At 39.0% G+C, this 18,605-nt stretch overlaps 1 protein-coding gene across 1 annotated transcript in view; it reads left to right on the top strand.

Annotated features, from left to right (window-relative positions):
* LOC108718600 (CUB and sushi domain-containing protein 3) overlaps window positions 1–18,605 on the top strand; it is a 696,593-nt gene that overhangs the window by 450,572 nt on the left and 227,416 nt on the right. Inside the window, exons 29-31 of the mRNA XM_041566615.1 lie at window positions 951–1,089; window positions 13,267–13,454; window positions 15,794–15,988. Coding sequence (XP_041422549.1) covers window positions 951–1,089; window positions 13,267–13,454; window positions 15,794–15,988 — 522 coding nt within the window. The remainder of the gene's footprint in view (window positions 1–950; window positions 1,090–13,266; window positions 13,455–15,793; window positions 15,989–18,605) is intronic.

Raw genomic sequence — 18,605 nt, 5'->3', positions numbered from 1 at the left:
GGGAGAGAGGGTGTGACTAACTTTGGAGCCAAATGTACAGGGTCTCCAACAGAGCTTAACATGGGTTCTATTCTACATCATCCAGCCAAAAACAGTTTTTGGGAGACTGTCCAAGAGTGTAGAGAAGCTGCTGCATCTCTAGACATACAGAGAGACATCTTGTTCCCTGCCAATCTGCTAGAGACTCAGGAGGTGAAAGGTGCCACTGGTGACATTGATCCTGCTGCAAAGCTGCCTGTAATCTCCAGCGTGACTGCCTCTAAGAGCACCCTAGTGAGTGAGCTACCCAAGGGAGGATACTGACAAGGATAAAAATGTGGGGCCCTGGTTTGAGGACTGGTCTTGTACATTTACCTGCTACATGGGAGTGGCTGCCAAGCTCCAAAGGGAGAGGTAATTTTGGGAAAGGTAGCGCTACCTGGGTTATAAGAGCTCTTGGGAAGGGACATTTCAATTGAACTAAACTGTGTGATCATTAACCCCTTCCTGAGGATTGGGACTTTGATAATAAAAAGGACTGTATTGGAGAAACAGTCAGGTACCTAATAGTGCGATAGGTAGGTCTCATTTGTCCCCAATGCAGGAGTGCATTGTGTATTAGATTGTCCATGTTATTTCACTACTGTTTTATATAACGTTTATATCTTTCTCATTTGCAAACTGTGTGTTTTTTTCCAAGGGGAAATCCCCTGAAGTTTGCTCCTCAGTGTTCCCTAGGTAGAGGCATTGCGCTGTAAATCTCAGTTCCCAGTGCTTTTTAAAGGCAAAAGGGACACAGGGCCCCTGGATTGCCAAGGGTTAATTGCTATTTAAAGAGCCAGTAACGAAATTAAGGTTTTAGTAGGCATCATTCATATTTAAGTATATGATTGACAATGCATTGATGACTGTTGACTACCATAGGATAGTTGCTGTTGTGTTTGTTAAAAAAATATGTTTTCCATTTTCAGCACCATGTGGAGGTAACCTGACTGGGTCTGCTGGATTTATTCTTTCACCAAATTTCCCTCACCCATATCCTCACAGCAGAGACTGTGACTGGACTATTACAGTGAATACTGACTATGTTATTTCCTTAGCATTTATAAGGTATGCATTTAACTTTAGTATATTACATCTTATTTTAGATAATAATATATCATGTCACAACTGTTTTACTAAAAAATTCATATTGTACGTAGAATAGCATTTTCACGCGTAATTCAGTTTTATTTCATTATTACTGAAATGCACGGAATTGAAATAAAGAAGAGGAATCATAAGGATCACTTATCTTAGCATTAGATGGCATTTGGAATGGATGAACATTTCATAAGCAGATATATAAAATCTAAATATGTTCAATAAACCAAATGTCGGCATTGTTGGTCCAATCATAACCCATTGTGTACCAGAACTGACATCTTCTTGCTACAGAAAGAATAGAACTAGATTGAAAAACCTTGTTAAACAGGCTTAAGGTAATTCCTTATTGACTTCTCCACATAGTGGGGCAATGGAAGATGAAACCACAGCTGCAGTTAGTGGGCTCATTTACAAACATGCAGCTTGCAAAGTTCAATTTTAGATGCATGTTTTTTTACCCAGAGTTTAGCTTTTCCTCCCCCAATTCCAGCATCATTGTTTTTACACATGTATTCATGCCAGGTGGAATTGCTTTCAATACGTTAATACACATGCAATTACATTTGCATGTTTTGATGAATTGGATTTGGATGAAATTGTACTCAAAATTATAAGGAAATGCATCAGTTCTAGCAATCAGCATTCCAATCATATCTGCATGTGATTCTTTAGGCCCAAGTCTGCTGCTCCTATTGATACAGACCACAGTGTAAACCCCTTTGTTATCAGACATACCAGAGATTCATCAAATCTGTCTAGGCAGGCACAATGGTGTTTGCCTAGCAGACTAGCTAGGGATCATCTGTAGGAGCAAGTGTTTTAAATGAAGGACATCAATATGAGCAACTACTGCATCAGTTTTTGCAGGATCGTAATTGTAGCAGGGGTTGTGATCTGCACTCCAAGGCAATATAAAAGAGAGAGGGGCCCATGGTAATTTTTGCATACACCAATAGTTTCCAAACCAGCACTCCCTTTAGTGAAAAAAATTACATTTTTATTATTACATAGTATCTACTTCCAACGTTTCGGTCCCCATTTTCAAGGATGATACACAGTGTTATAAAACAAAATCTTAATTGTGAGGCACAAGGGTATTTTGTTTTATAACACTGTGTATCATCCTTGAAAAAGGTCCCAATGGGGACCGAAACGTTGGAAGTAGATACTATGTAATAATAAAAATTACATTTTTTTCACTAAAGGGAGTGCTGGTTTGGAAACTATTGGTATACATATATATATATATATATATATATATATATATATATATATATATATATATATATAAATTACCCTCAATATAAATTCAGATTACTTTACTTGCGTGAATTTCATCTTTGCTTGCTTAAGACAATGACATAAGGTGTTACCAAAAACTTAAATATAAAGAGATCACGTTTATTAAAGGGGTGGTTTACCTTCAAGTTCAATTTTAGTTTGTTAAAGAATGGCCAATTAATTGCCTTCTTCTTCTGACTCTTTCCAGCTTTCAAATGGGGATCACTGACCCCATTTAAACAACAAATGTACTAAAAGGCTACAAATATTTTGTTATTGCTACATTTATTTACTCGTCTTTCTATTCAGGCCCCCTCCTATTCATTTTTCTTTAATTTAAATCAATGCATGGTTGCTATTATTTGGATCCTAGAACTCGAGAACTGCTGAATAATCAAATAGATATGCACGGTTACTCACTTCAAGCTTTTTCTAATGAACAAACACCACAACAATAAATTATATAATAATGAAAAATAAACTCATATCATACCACATGACAGTGTCTTCCCTCTGTCTGCATAGCTCATGTTAGCCACTCCCTCCTGACGCATTTCTCACCATTTTGTGCTGCATCAGAGGAGGTGAATAACTCAAAAACCACAAACAATAAGGTGAAACAATGCCTTAAATGATATATATAATATATCATTTAAGGTATTGTTTCACCTTATTGAGTATATATACCTTATAACTTAATATATTATATTTAAATAGCTGTACAGATGTTCAGTTATGTTTCTTCTGCAATAAGAAATCCAAAATAGACATGATAAATGTATTTCTTTCCACATCCAAAACTTTTATTGCATTTCATTTTACAAAGTGAATTATTTCCAAACTGACCTTTAACTAGGATGTTTTTATTACTTTGATTAACGTTACTATGTCTAAATATTATATTTGTTTTATTGAGTCTACCATTTTTCTACACTTTACTTTTGTGACTGTTTATTCCCAAGAGTGTAGGTAATTGATTGCTAATTGGTACTGTATTTTATATGATTCTCTCCACATTATTTCCAACATTGCACTCTCTAGATGGTAAGGGAAAGAACCTAATTAAAAAGGTGCAGCTGCTTATCAGAAATTAATTAGGTATTAGGCAAGATTTAAGCATTGTACTTGTGTTATGTTCAGCATTTACTATCAATTTGTCTACTAACAAGCATCTTAAAATGTTTATGGAACTACTTTTGTCTAAGCAGTGTACAGTATTTGTACAAAAATATGTTTTTCGGGGGCGTGGCTTGGATGGCGGAGTGAACGGCAGCACAGAATTGGAGCTCCCGCTTCCCTGGCACATAATCAGCCTGATTATCAGAATTCTAGCCGAAACCATGAAGAAATCCCAAAAGGGTTCTTCGCAGGGGCTACCACAGAGACCCCCGATGACCCGAAAAGAAAAAGAAATTGATAAATTCTTCAACAAATCCTCCTCATCACCAGCACGCGATAGCGACTCCAATATGGCCGACGGAGACCACGCGGGTGATTCCCCGAGAGGATCGCAACCTTCCTCCCCGCCAATGCTATCTCCTCCGCTGCCGACGGACATACTGGCCCTGATTACAGCCCTGCCGCAGAAGACTGATTTAACCCGTCTGCTGGATGATATAAAGGAGGCTCAGAAGATAGAAACCGCGGAGATTAAACAGGATCTGGCGGCCTTGTCTGTGAGAATCGGCACGCTTGAAACTGCGCAGGAAGGCCTTGCGATATCAGTTCAACGCAACGCAGCTCAACTCACTAAGCAGGCACGCCACCTCTTCGTCCTCCGACGACTGCTTGAGGATGCTGAAAATCGCAACAGGCGCAACAATCTAAGGATTCGGGGGGTCTCCGAAGATGTGCCCCAAACGGAGCTACGACAACTACTCACCGATCTTTTTAACGAGCTCCTGGAACAAGAGGCGGATACGGAGATCCCCATGGACAGAGTCCACCGGGTCGCAAGTGCCAGAGCAGGCAAACCGCGTGACATATTATGTTGTCTCCATTACTTCACCACGAAGGAGAGGATCCTGCGCAGGGCCCGAGAAGCCAAGACGGTGAAACTGGGGGATGACACCATCGAACTCTACCAGGACCTGGCTCATTCTACGGTGTACCAGAGGCGCCTACTACGGGAAGCCACTTCACTCCTGAAGTCCAGTAATATAAGCTATAAGTGGGGCTTTCCGTTCGCCCTTATTGCGAACAAAAATGGGAAAACTACGCCCTCAAGGAACCCTCCGACGCACCATTCTTCTTCAAAAACCTAGGCCTACCGGGCCTAGACCTACAAGAGTGGAGCAGATTTGTGTATGCTGATGACGACCCACCCTTGGATCGGGCTAAAATCCGGGACACGTGAGTTTTTTGTACCATACGGTACTTTGTTATTACTTGTTCCAGGCCACGCAGCTGGCCTTGTGCCGCATACGGCCCCATTACCAAGTTAGCCACCTCAAGTTTATCTAACGCACTGATACCCGGTTGAGGCCTTGTTTATCGGGGGGACGCACTCCCTCTCAGGGCACTGCTGTCCCAATTTAACCATTCCGGTTGTGATACCGATTCGTATTTTGGAAGATCTTCCTCTCCATGGGCCTACGCGGGTAACCCTTGTGGCATTGATGGCTCGACACTATAGCTTGGCCCACCATGAGACTGTACTTTCATGAACTTTTACCCGGGGCCCCTGAGCCACAGAGTGTGTGGGGGGTTCTGGGATAGAGTGGTTTTTTTTTTTTTTTTTTTTTTTTTGCCCCCCCTCAAGTATTGACCAGGCCGGCCAACCTACTCAAGCCTCTACTACCGAGATGTTCTTGTACATTACACCTGAGGCTTTTGGTAACTCTGCCCCTAAGTGGTGACTAAATGGCGTTCCGTGTCACTTTATGCCTCGTGGGACAGGGCAACACAGTTTACAGTTTACCGGTTACTGCGTCACACACCCCCATACATGGATCACATACACTGTTTTCGCACGAACTGTTTCTGTTTGGTTCTACCCCATTTTGGGTTTGCTCACCCCCTTTATGCTGCTCTATGGGACTCTCATGCTAGCCCTGGTTCCACGAAGTTTCTCCATTTCAAGTGCTGATCCACTGTACTTATGTGATTCTTTGATTTCTGTTGTGCTTATTTTTATTCTGCACTGCTCGGCGAATCCTTTCAGATGCAAAACCATCGCCTTCTTTCAGCCTACTCAAGCCCTTTTTTTTTTTTTTTTTTTTTTTTTTTTTTTTTCCCCTTGATACCCCCATTGAAATTCTGGGACTGTGTTTTGATGTGCACATGTGTCTATATATGTACATTTGTATGCGTATTCCTTTCTCCCGGGTACATGAGTGCCTATTGATACATATACCTGCAGGACCCCTAGCCATAATCTAAAAGGGGGTTCACTAACCTCCTGGGTTTGTTAATTATTGCCATCCATACGGATAATGGGGTTACCCTCTATTTGGTTTATATGTAACTAGTGGGGGTACTTCGGTATTCCTTACTGGCTCATATGGATAGCATCACTGCGAGACAGTGGCCTGATACTTCCTCCCGCCTCGCAGGGCTTTTCTCAGCACCAAGTTGGGGATCTCCCTCACCATAGGCCTCATTTTATTTCCAACTTTAATGTGTGTCCCGGGTACTGTTGTGGTTACGATTTGTAATGCTGATCCAGGTTATGATTTATTGCATGTTTACCTTACCCATTCTCACCTGTTTGCCCCTTCCCCCCCCCTTTTTTTTTTTTTTTTTTTTTTTTTCCTTTTGCTACCCCCACTGCAACAATGGATATGTTTTTTGATGTGCACATGTGTTTATATCTGTAAGTCTGTATGCCTATGCCTTGCTTCCAGGTACCTAAGAGAGTGTCGATACCTATACTTGCATGACCCATAACCACAATTTAAAGGGGGATTTCCCAACCTGTCAATTTGTTATTTACTGCCCTCCATACCGTTCCTGGGACTACCCTCTCTTTGCTATATGTATAGCTAGTAGGGGTGCCTCAATATCCCTCACTAACACATCTGACTAATCCCTACGCGGGACGGTGACCTACTGCTCTTCACGGGCACTATTTGGCCTCCCCTCATCCCCAAATTTACTGTTTGTTCCAGGTGCGGTTATGGTCGGGATTTAGTATGCTGATCCAGGTTATGACTTTTCACATGTTTACTTTACTCATTCTTGTCTATATGCTTTCCCCTTTTTTTTTTTTTTTTTTTTTTTTTTTTTCTGCTTGGCCTGTTCCCTCACATTTTCGCTTATCCTTCTACACTCCTGAACCCCCCACAGGACCTTTACCACCTTACTTGACTCAGGCCACCCTACTAGCCCTTCTCCATACGCTTATACTAGTTTTCCTTTCGGCGAAACATTCGCACTTCCCAGCCCAGGGAGGCGGGGCTCTACCGTTTAGTTCAGTACACCGACCACCCATACCCACCCTCTACACTTGCGCTACTATATTCATCTACTCAGGGAATGCTTTAAGCTTCCCTTGGGCAGAAGCGCTTTTCAATCTCTCCCCCTTTCTGATACTAGTATCTGAAAGGGAACTCCTTTGCTACCTTTCCTCCCTCACTTCTCCTTTTTGCTCTTTAGTGTTCGATACTACTTCCTATATTCCCACCTCTGGTGCGGCGGGGACCACACTTCTCCACAAACCTATCAATTGCTGCCAATTTGACTACGTATTGCTTCCACTATGTCAAAACATAAGTCAGATTCATTCCAGGTCGTAAGCATTAATGTTAACGGACTCAACTCCCCTCAAAAACGGATCTTACTTTCCTCGGAACTGCAGAAGACTAAAGCAAGCATAGCTTTTATACAGGAAACACATTTCAAGGAAGGCTGCACTCCCAAATGGAATAATAAACATTACCCAGATATATACCACAGCAGACCTCAGTCCACGAAGGTTAAAGGAGTTGCGATAGTAATTGCTCGAAACTTTGAGTTTCTACTTAAGGACAAAAAAAGCGACCCCCACGGCCGCTATATTTTTGTACGGGGCACGTTTCTCGGACGAATGTACACCCTGGCTAATCTGTACCTCCCTAACGTAGACCAAGTGACTGAATTCGCCCGCATAGTAGATCAACTCCTCTCTTTCTCTGAAGGCACTCTCATTCTAGGAGGGGACTTCAATCTCCCCATGGAACCCATGCTCGACTGCTCGACCACCCATACTGCGGTCCCTAGGTCGCACATAACTAAAACCAAAAAGCTCTTACATCAGTTACAAGTGGCGGATCCGTGGCGTATTCTCTTCCCAACAGTTAAAGACTACACATTTTATTCACACCGCCACCGCTCATATTCTAAAATTGACCATTTATTTCTTTCACATAATGCTTTACAGGACGTTCTCAATAGCCAAATATTGCCTAGAACATGGTCTGACCACTCCATGATCACACTTACGTTACGGACTCCTTCCGATAGACGGAAAACTAGTTCATGGCGACTCAATGAATCCTTATTGAAAGATGAACAAGTAATTCAGGATATATCCTCCAAAATAACGACGTACTTCACAGAAAATAACTTGCCAGAAACCTCACCAGTCTCCTGCTGGGAAGCCCATAAATGTGTGATATGAGGTTTCCTGATCCAAATTGGAGCCCGAAGAAAGAGAGAACGGGAAAAACGATACCATGACCTATTACAAAAAATAGTTTCGTTAGAAGCAACACACAAACTCACCCTGCAAGAGAGCATCTTCTCTGATCTGGCAGAGGCTAGAACACAATTGGCAAATCACCTCGAATACTATACTAACAAAGTGATTACTATGACTAAACACCGCTTTTATGAACATGGCAATAAATGTGGTAGACTGCTGGCTAGAGTATTGAAAGCCTCACAATCCAAAAATTTTATTCCCTCAATACGAAACAAACAAGGTTCCATTGAACATATCTCGGACAAAATTGCATCCATATTTCGAGACTTTTATATTTCACTCTACCAATTACCCGACCAGTCCCTAGCTCATTCACCTTCACTTCGAGAAAACATTGACCAATTCCTCACATCAGCGAATTTGAAACCTATCTCCCCTGACTTGGCGGAACAACTGGAAGGGGTCATTACGTTGGAGGAACTAGAGATAGCCCTCCAAAGCACAGCCTCCGGCAAAAGTCCGGGACCGGACGGATACACTATTTCATATTATAAAACGTTTAAAGAGAAACTTTTACCCTTTATGTGCTCCGCATTTAATTGCATCACTTCGGGCAAAACCTTTGATAAATCGTCGCTCGCAGCGCACATTACATTACTTCTGAAACCGGGCAAAGATGCAATAGACCCAGGTAATTACCGCCCTATCTCACTGATAAATACTGACATAAAATTATTAGCCAAGATTTTATCTCGTAGAATACAAATGTTTCTCCCGAATTTAATTCATCCGGAACAGGTGGGATTTGTCCCGGGTCGGGAAGGTAGGGATAATACGAACAAACTGGTTAACCTGATTTTCTGGGCTAAAAAATACAAAATTGAAACCATGTTATTATCAACTGACGCCGAAAAGGCGTTCGATAGGGTCAGCTGGACATTCATGTTTGCCTGTCTTAGACACCTGGGTCTCGGTCCTAATATGTTAAAGTGGATCTCGTCACTATATACTAATCCCTCGGCTAGGCTTAAAATCAACGGAGGTTTATCCGACTCTTTTGACATCCGCAACGGTACGAGACAGGGATGCCCCCTATCTCCTACTCTGTTTATACTGGCTCTTGAGCCTCTATTGAATCACGTTAGACTACATCCTCAGATAACGGGCATCCCTGTACGTAACACGCAGCATAAAATAGCCGCGTACGCGGATGATTTACTATTTTTCCTCACTAAACCTGAGACTTCTATTCCGGCGCTTAATCAAACATTTCACACTTACGGTACTCTTAGCAATTTTAAGATAAACTTTTCTAAATCCATGGCACTTAATGTTTCTGTACCAGACGCCACTATACAAGCCCTATCCACCGGTTTCCCTTATAAATGGGCCACGCGAACACTTACCTACTTAGGTCTCCTTATCTCTAAGGACATTGCGAATTGGGCGGATCTTAATTTAAAACAAGTTATATCGAAGATAAAGAAAGATCTCAATGCATGGAGAGATAAACCTATATCGTGGATGGGAAGGATGAATGTCGTAAAAATGAACATAATGCCCCGAATTCTATATATCTTCCAAACACTCCCTCTACAACTGGGAGATACCCAGTTGCACCAACTTCAAAGCCTGATAAACAATTTTATATGGCAGGGCAAAAAAGCTAGAATTAGTCATAAAATGCTAACGAAACCTAAAAAACAGGGGGGAGTAGCACTTCCCGATTGCAAGATGTACTATAATGCTGCTGTCTTACTACGAATACTCGATTGGTCTCATTACGCTAATGTTAAACTCTGGATAGAAATAGAGCAGCAGTCCACGTACTGCTATCTGTTGCATTTACCCTGGATAGATAACCTGTATAGAAGATTGAAGCACCCCGATCATCCTCTTTTATCTAACACCTTAGCTGTCTGGGATAAATGCCGTACGAAGTTCTCTCTCACAACTTATCCATCGCCCTTAATACCCTTGATTAACAACCCGGCCTTTCCCCCGGGCTTGCTGCCTAACAGCTTCCAGGACTGGCTTGTGGATGGGAACCTCCAGCTTATCCACTTTATGGAAAACAAAACACTTCTTCCCAAAGAAAAACTGCAAAACTTACCACACTTCAAGCAGATAGATCACCTTAAAGTCGCACAGCTCTCGCACTATTTTCATAGCTTAGGCGGTTCACAAACATTAGGACGAGACCTTACTGACTTTGAATTGGCTTGTTCGGCACATGATCCTCCAAGTCATGGCATCTCTCGCCTCTACAAACTATTACAATTACCTACTAACTGGGAATCAGTCTCATTTATACAGAGATGGGCTAGAGATCTCAATCTCCAGTTAGAGGAGGTACAGATTGCAAATATTCTCTCAAAACTACTCAAGAGCTCCACGTGTTGTCGCATACAAGAACTGAACTATAAGATAGTAACGAGATGGTATTATACTCCTTCCAAATTGAAGCATATATACAAAAACTCCAATGGTATTTGCTGGCGTTGTACAAGAGAAACAGGCACTTTATACCATATATTTTGGAATTGTGACCTCCTGCGACCTTTCTGGACAGAGGTCTGCTCACTAGCTGGGCAAATCCTGGGAGACAATGTGGCGGCAGATCCTTCGCAAATATTGCTCTTTCATAATACAGTACCTATGGCGGTTTTTAATTCGGGTCTAGAGCCCCAACTGCTTAATGCCGCTAAAATATTGATACCACTACACTGGAAAACGACATATGTGCCTACCATTAAAGATTGGCTTAACAAAATTACGGAAATTTGCAGATTCGAGGAAATGTCATCCCATACCCCTGATCAATTCGCGAAATTCTCTACTACCTGGATGAGATGGTTCCTATTTAAGGAAACTGAACTTTATAAATCCTACCTTTCCTGAGTTGTGGACTCAGTACCACCCCGCTGCACCCCCTCTCCTTTCTCCTTTTTCCCCCTCACCTCCACCTTCTTTCCTACTTACACTTTTACCGTTGTTTCGTTTATGTCTGTCTCCTTCTGTTTTGGAGTATACGGAGTCCTAGCTGTTCTGTTGTGAAACACTGTTGACCCGCACTTGTAAGTTTGTTATTCTGCAGACTCTTACCACCAACAACCTTGTATGTGACAATGTAGATGTTTGCACTACTGTTTAAGACATATGTGGCTTGGTGCTGTTAATGTGGTTACAGTTTTTGTATCACTGCTAATTTCCAATAAAGCTCTTTTGAAACTGAAAAAAAAAAAAAAAAAAAAAAAAAAAAAAAAAAAAAATATGTTTTTCAATTTAAAAGTGACGAGTACATATAAGCTTTAGGCAAACGTTATCAAGTCAGAATGAAATAATAGTCATTTAGTTGATTGATATGTTTTTTCAAACTTTGTTTTGGGTCATTCAAATTAGAACTACTTTGCCTGAAGCTAATATGAGAAACATGGCATATCAATGTACCTAATCATATTTCCTTATTTTAATATGTTTAAAATTAAACTGTCCATTTGATTTTCCGTTGTCCTTGGGACACTGGTACATAAATAGGATTTTGCAAATACTCTGCCTTCCCCCATACTAATAACTTAAGTGTGTGAGACATCCTTATGCAGTAGTGGTACCTTCATTCCTTTGGCTGTAAATCTGACAATTAGCTGATAACAGGCATTACCAAGCTGAATGAGGCTGAAGTCAGACAGATCCCTGATAACAACAGCTAACTGTTGATACCAAATAGTTATACTGTGATTTTTTCCAAATTACAAAAAAAACAACCCTTATCCAGAATAGTCCAAGTCATTCTGGATAATAGATTAAATAGCAATTAACCCTTTACAATGATGGGCCCTTAATTTTTTTTAAATTCAAATTAGATTTTTGACATTTGTCATACACTGGCCCTTTAAGAAATAGAATTCGACTATTCGCCACCTTAAACCTGCCGAATTGCTATTTTAGCCTATGGAAGATGTCCTAGGATCAATTTGGTTTTGTTTGCAGCCTTCCTGACATTCAAGTTTGTTTCTAAGAGAAAAACTCAAATTGAGTTTTAAAAACTCTAATCAAATTTGATTTGACTTTGATTCAAATTTGTGGGTTGATCCTATTCACCTGAGTTTGAAAAAAAGTGATTTTTATAATAAATTGCAATTGGTCGAATTTTGAGTTTATGGGAGTTTAATATAACTCCCATGAACTTGAAATTTGACCCTTGATAAAGCTGCCCCATAACAACGAATATTTGCTAACTGCAACCTGGCGCCAGCCCATTTTTGTTGCTAGGGGTGTGACTCCATAGTGACTTATGCATAAATTCATAGCCGATCAGGCTCGATGACATGGCAACGCATCAATAAATGGATCCATTAACTGCAGTTGGGTCGTATTATGAGTTCATTCCTGTAAGACCATCATTACAATTTGGACACTTTCTTTGTTTTGAGTATTTATTCTCTGCCGGGGCTCAGAGTGAGCCATTGTGTTTATTCATACATATGATTTTATTGCGGGTTCTAGTTTAGTTGATATGGGAGCTTTCTCTGGAAAGTGTTCACTACATTATTTATTGAAGAAATGAGCCACGATTATCTGCTTTGCTTTATATCTTTTCTCGTCTGATTTCTGTGGCACCCCGACTACTGGGGCACTATGTGTTTGAATTGTTGTATTTTGCTGCCATTGTTTACAGAGCAGGAACCAATAGAGTACTGTTGATATATTTATTTGTTACTTTTGTTACATTTTATTGTAGCCATATTATTTTAAGTATTTGCTTTTGTTTTTGGGTGTTTGAGGTGTGTACTATTTTGATGCTAATTGATGATGCAAAACATACTTCTTTCCCACCACTGAGTGTTTAAAAGACAGTTGTATGTTTGTTCTAGCCGACATTTCAGTCACTTTTTGAATAAACACCTATTGATATTTGTAGGTCCTCATTCTTTTGGTCTCTCTCTCTCTCTCTCTCTCTCTCTCTCTCTCTCTCTCTCTCTCTATCATGTATCTCTATCTATCTATTATCTATCTATCTATCTATCCAGAAAACTTTTTATAAGAATAAAACTTGTAATTCATAGACAGACTTGAACATTGTACTTTTATATACTCATGCATCAAATTATTTCATTTCTGCTACAATATATATGCTAGAATTAATAGTAGAGAGGTTAAACACAATCTGTAATCGGAATCTTGAAATATTCTAATGCTTTATCTGATATTAAATGTTTTTTCTTCTCAATTTGCAGTTTCAGCATTGAGCCCAACTATGATTTCCTTTATATTTATGATGGTCCGGATAGTAATAGCGCACTTATTGGAAGCTTCCAAGACAGTAAATTACCGGAGAGAATAGAAAGCAGTTCAAACAACATGCATTTGGCTTTTCGAAGTGATGGATCAGTTAGTTTTACTGGTTTTCATTTAGAATACAAAGGTGAACTTTTCCTCTAATGTTTCATACTTTTACTTTGTTTGAACTTTCTCTGGAAAAATCATATTATTCAAATGGACGGAAAGGTCTAGGTACAGTTTATCTATTCTTTCTGAAAACGTGTTTGAAAATAATGAATTGATTTTTTACTATTCAGTCCTCAGGTTTATTGTAAATCATATCATGAAATGCAAAAAAGATCTTAATGATTCTCACATTTTCTAGCATTGATTGCCTTATTAATCTGTAGTTTTGCTTTTTGCAAGATTGATCTACTTAAAAACTCACCAAGTAGGGGAGAATTAACTGGAACAAAGTTACCTTCAGAATAATAGTCAAGCAACACTAGAAATTTGTCTTTCATCAATCATAATGCAGTTGCCCAATTTGAGGTCATTTCTTTTTGGTCTCTACATGTTGAAATTACTCCAGTTTTGTAAATAGATCCTCAAAGTGTTAACAAAATAAAATATTTCTTTCTTTAATTGGTAAAGATGTTTTGGTGCATATGCGAGCTAAACTGCAGTGGGATCAAATAATCTGGAATCAAACAAGGTTGGTGGTACAGGAATGGGATCCAGTGCTTGAAACCAGATAGTGTTTTGGATAAATTATGTCAGTAAGGACTGTAAGGATTTACAGAATAAGAATTTATCTCAAAATGTAAATAAAAAACTCAACCAACTCCCATCCTGTATTGTGCCTTCTTTATTAATAAAATAACTTGAATAAATTGGTTTGGGAAAAAACCCGATAAAATTGAACAAATACCCAAATTCCTGCCTTTTTTCTGAAATGCTTGATTTTATAGAGTTTTTGCCTGAAAACCCTGAAAATATTTTATTATCGTGCTAAAACCAGTGTAAATCACAACTTACAATTGGGATAGGGACATCTCCCAACAACTAATACATGACCTTGACAGGTCATAGATGGTGGATTATTGCATTCAGTTTTTTTATAGCATAGGGGTATAATAAATCTCAAAAAATTCAATATTTTTCCCCACAAAATTTTTTTTTTTCCAATGAAAATCTTTGGGTTTTGCCCAAAAAAGCCCAGCCAGATAAATTTGAGACTTAGTAATAACCCCCTATGACTAACATTTTCTCAAAACCAAAACTGCTAATAATAAATACAACAATATTCATTATCAGTGATAACTGTTTATTTAGCCTATACACTAACAAAGAATAACAATTCTGGTGTTTAGATCATTACAATCTGCTCTTCTCTCTATCCAACTACATGCCTTGAACTATGTATCAGAAATAATTAATTTGCACCTTTCCATGACTTTATGTTCCACAGGGAGCCAGTAAATCCTAAAAAAATATTTTCAAGTAGTATATATCATAAATAATGCTGTTTTCTTTTTTGTTTTTCTACAGTTTAGGTTTTACATGTCAGTTTATTTACCCCCATGGGCTCTGTAAGCCTTGTAGACAGTTAAGTTGACAGTTAAGATATTTCACAACAGCATCAAAGAAATGCCAGTAATTAATGTATCAGCTGTATGGGTTGCTCTGAGACAGACTATAGTAAAGCTTCGGGCACATGCATAGTAGGGACTGAAGCTCCTGCTGCTGAGCAATAAATCAACAATGTCGCAGATAGTAACAGTTTAGATCTGGCTTACCGTTATTGGGAAACAAAAACCCAAAATTAATACTGATTCGTTTGTAAAAGTTCGATTTTAGAGAAACATAAAAAACATATCATCTAAAGAAACATAACAAAAAAGTAAGTATTTGTGGCATCCTGATTGAAATTAGTGGAATGCTTTTAAATTAAAAGTCATTTAGACCCTGAACATCAAGATACTCAAGCAGCTCCTATATGTTTCAGTCAAACTAGGGACAGGCTCTTAAACTCAGTACTTGCAGTAGGATAAGCATTTCAAATACATATGCTAACAAATGCATGATATTTAGTGCTGTCCATCTGCTTCTGTATAGTGGGTCAATTATTCACTATACTGCTATTATAATAAAACAATACATTTATTTGAAGAGGTTGATGGAATTCAGAAGCAGCCTGTGGGATAAAAAATTTGTTCACTGAAGTAGTATGCAGGTTACCTGTAGTGCTATCTATAAAGTAGAGACAACAGACGGATAACTTGTATTCCTTTTCCTACATACCTGAGGAAGGGTTCCAAACAAAATGTGGTGCAAGTAGCTGTCACTCAATAAACTCAGGCAAGCCATCTTTGCACCTTTTGTTATCTTTACTTTATAGCTATGTTTTTAACAATGTAATGATATTTAGCTTATCATACAATAAACACGTTTCCCTATTATTCATATCTAATTTACCTTTAATTGTTTATATTTTTACAGCTAAATTGCGTGAATCTTGTTTTGATCCTGGAAATATTATGAATGGGACCCGGCTTGGAATGGATTATAAACTGGGATCTACAGTTACTTATTACTGTGATGCTGGTTATGTCCTTCAAGGATATTCAACTCTCACATGCATCATGGGAGATGATGGGCGACCTGGGTGGAACAGAGTCTTGCCCAGCTGTCATGGTGCGATATCTATTTTTTATCTCAGTGCTTTGACGTTCTCTCTTCTCCACACTCATGAATTATTCTATCTATGCAGAAAATGTTATTTTACAGAGTGGAAATGAAAATTAATCAAATGGAATAACTTATTATTGCTTTATTTAAATCTTTATTACTTTTTTGAAAAAAAAATTGCATTTCATTATCAGATAGCCAGCAACTGCTGTTGCCCTGTAGGATTTCAGTGACAAATATACATTTTTGCAGTAATATAACTCATAGTAAGGATTCAGCAGTCAGATTTACTGGTCTACTGCAAGATAAGAAAGTGAAATAACTGAATGGTGCTGTTTTTCTATACCTATGTGACATGACCTTATTGATTTTGTCATTACCATTGTTTATTTAACAAGCACTCACATAATGTATTGGGTTATCAGTCCCTCCAGCTGTCTATTATCCCCAGTCAAGTCTACTGTGATTACACCATAGAGTGAGTGACCAAACGGTTAGGAAGGAAACATTCAAAAGCACCAATAATTACATATGGTCAGAAACTGATTGACCTGAAGGCATTTGCCTTTTGTTTACAGACAGTGGCTTCTTAATTGTTGTATCATTTGCATTGTATTTTACAAAGTAAAGGGATTCTGTCATGATTTTTATGGTGTAGTTTTTATTTCTAAATTACATTGTTTATACTCCACATAATTCAATGTACCACAAATTGTGTTCCTGAACCAACAAGTATATATATTTTAGTTGTAATATAGGTGTGTAAGCAGCCATCTCAGGTTATTTTGCCTGATCCTGTGTGTAGTAAATAACTTTTGTGGACATTTTGGTTAAGGGCATTCCTGCTGTTATGCCATTGTCTTATGATTAATTTCCTGTTCCCTCTTTTTCCCTCTTCCTGTCTAAGCTGAGAGCAAGTTTGGAGCAGGGCTGTGTTACTTGCCATGTACTAATAAATGTACCAAAGTTCCTGTGCTTGTCTGACTGCTTCACCTGAACTAACACAGCAGTATCATTCAACCCACTGCTAGCCGAGTAGTTTATCACACTTTTTTCCAGAAAGAGCCAGTACTTCACAACGGAACTGCTTTTAGTTAAGCTATTGTTTCTCCAACTCAATGTAAAGGTGGCCATACATGGAGAGATCCGCTCGTTTGGCGATGTCGCCACCTTGAGGTGGGCAATATCGGGCTGATCCGATCGTGGGCCCTAGGGCCCAACGATCGGATCCTAGCGAACTCAAACGGCCGGTCGGATCGCGGGACCGCATCAACGAACAGATGCGGCTGCGTTCCGACTGGATTTTTAGTCCCATTCAATCGAGATCTGGCCAACTTTCGGCCAGATCTCTATCGGGGGCCCCCATACGCGGGCCAATAAGCTGCCGACTTGGTCTGTCGGCAGCTTTTATCGTCCCGTGTATGGCCACCTTAACAGTAGAAGTTTCAGTGGATTTTGGATTTGTATTATTGAGTGCTATTATCATATGTACTAATGACTTGTTATCTTGTGTCATGGAACTGTTGATCTTGTTGTATTCCTGTTGTTCTGCTGATGGGCTGCTGGGGGGGGCTGACATCACTCCAGCAGTAAAGAGTGACTGAAGATTATCACATGACTGGGGGCACTTAGGAAACTGACAATATGTATATCCCCATGTCAGATTTCAAAATTAAAATATAAAAAAAATTTTTTTGCTCATCTGAAAAATGGATTTCAGTGCACGCAGCATTATTAACTGACGCTTTTTGAAAAAAAACATGTTTTCCCGTGACAGATTCCCTTTAAGTATGTTTGAACTCTGTGTGATACAGTTAATCCATAAAGGACATACAGGGCCTTATATATCAAAATCCATATTTTTCTTATAATTTTATTTACAAAAATCTGAGCAAGATAGAATCCACGATTTGACCTTATTTTTTATAAAAAAAACCCACAATTTAATTGGATAGGTGAAAAACTCGAAGTTGTGATTAGTGGCAGACCTGATGCACCATATGTTTTTAGAACTGGACCATTGCATACCATACCACATTGCAATATACACTTTTACTGGTGTATTTATGACAGCAACAAATTATTCAACCTGCTAAGTCTGCCAAGTGTATTTTAAAATCTAAAATCAAATTCACTAAGAGGCCAATTTATAATTTTTCTTTTTATTCAGTGATAGCAATGGTAAAAAAAAATTCAATTAATTCATATTTAAAAACTTGTTTTTCACAGTTGGAATGATCCGTTGATAAAGTGGAAATTCAATTAAAATGTTTATAAATAGGTAAACTATCAAATTTACATTTGAATTTTTAAAGGGATACTGTCATGGGAAAAAAACTTTTTTTCAAAATGAATCAGTTAATAGTGCTGTTCCAGCAGAATTCTGCGCTGAAATCCATTTCTCAAAAGAGCAAACAGATTTTTCTATATTTAATTTTAAAATCTGACATGGGGCTAGACATTTTGTCAATTTCCCAGCTGCCCCAAGTCATGTGACGTGTGCCTGCACTTCAGGAGAGAAATGCTTTTTGGCAGGCTGCTGTTTTTCCTTCTCAATGTATCTGAATGTGTCTCAGTGGGACATGGGTTTTTACTATTGAGTGTTGTTCTTAGATCTGCCAGG

This window comes from Xenopus laevis, chromosome 6L, assembly GCF_017654675.1.
Source record: "Xenopus laevis strain J_2021 chromosome 6L, Xenopus_laevis_v10.1, whole genome shotgun sequence".
Classification (NCBI taxonomy): Eukaryota; Metazoa; Chordata; class Amphibia; order Anura; family Pipidae; genus Xenopus; species Xenopus laevis.
This window is presented reverse-complemented; position numbering and strand designations above follow the sequence as displayed.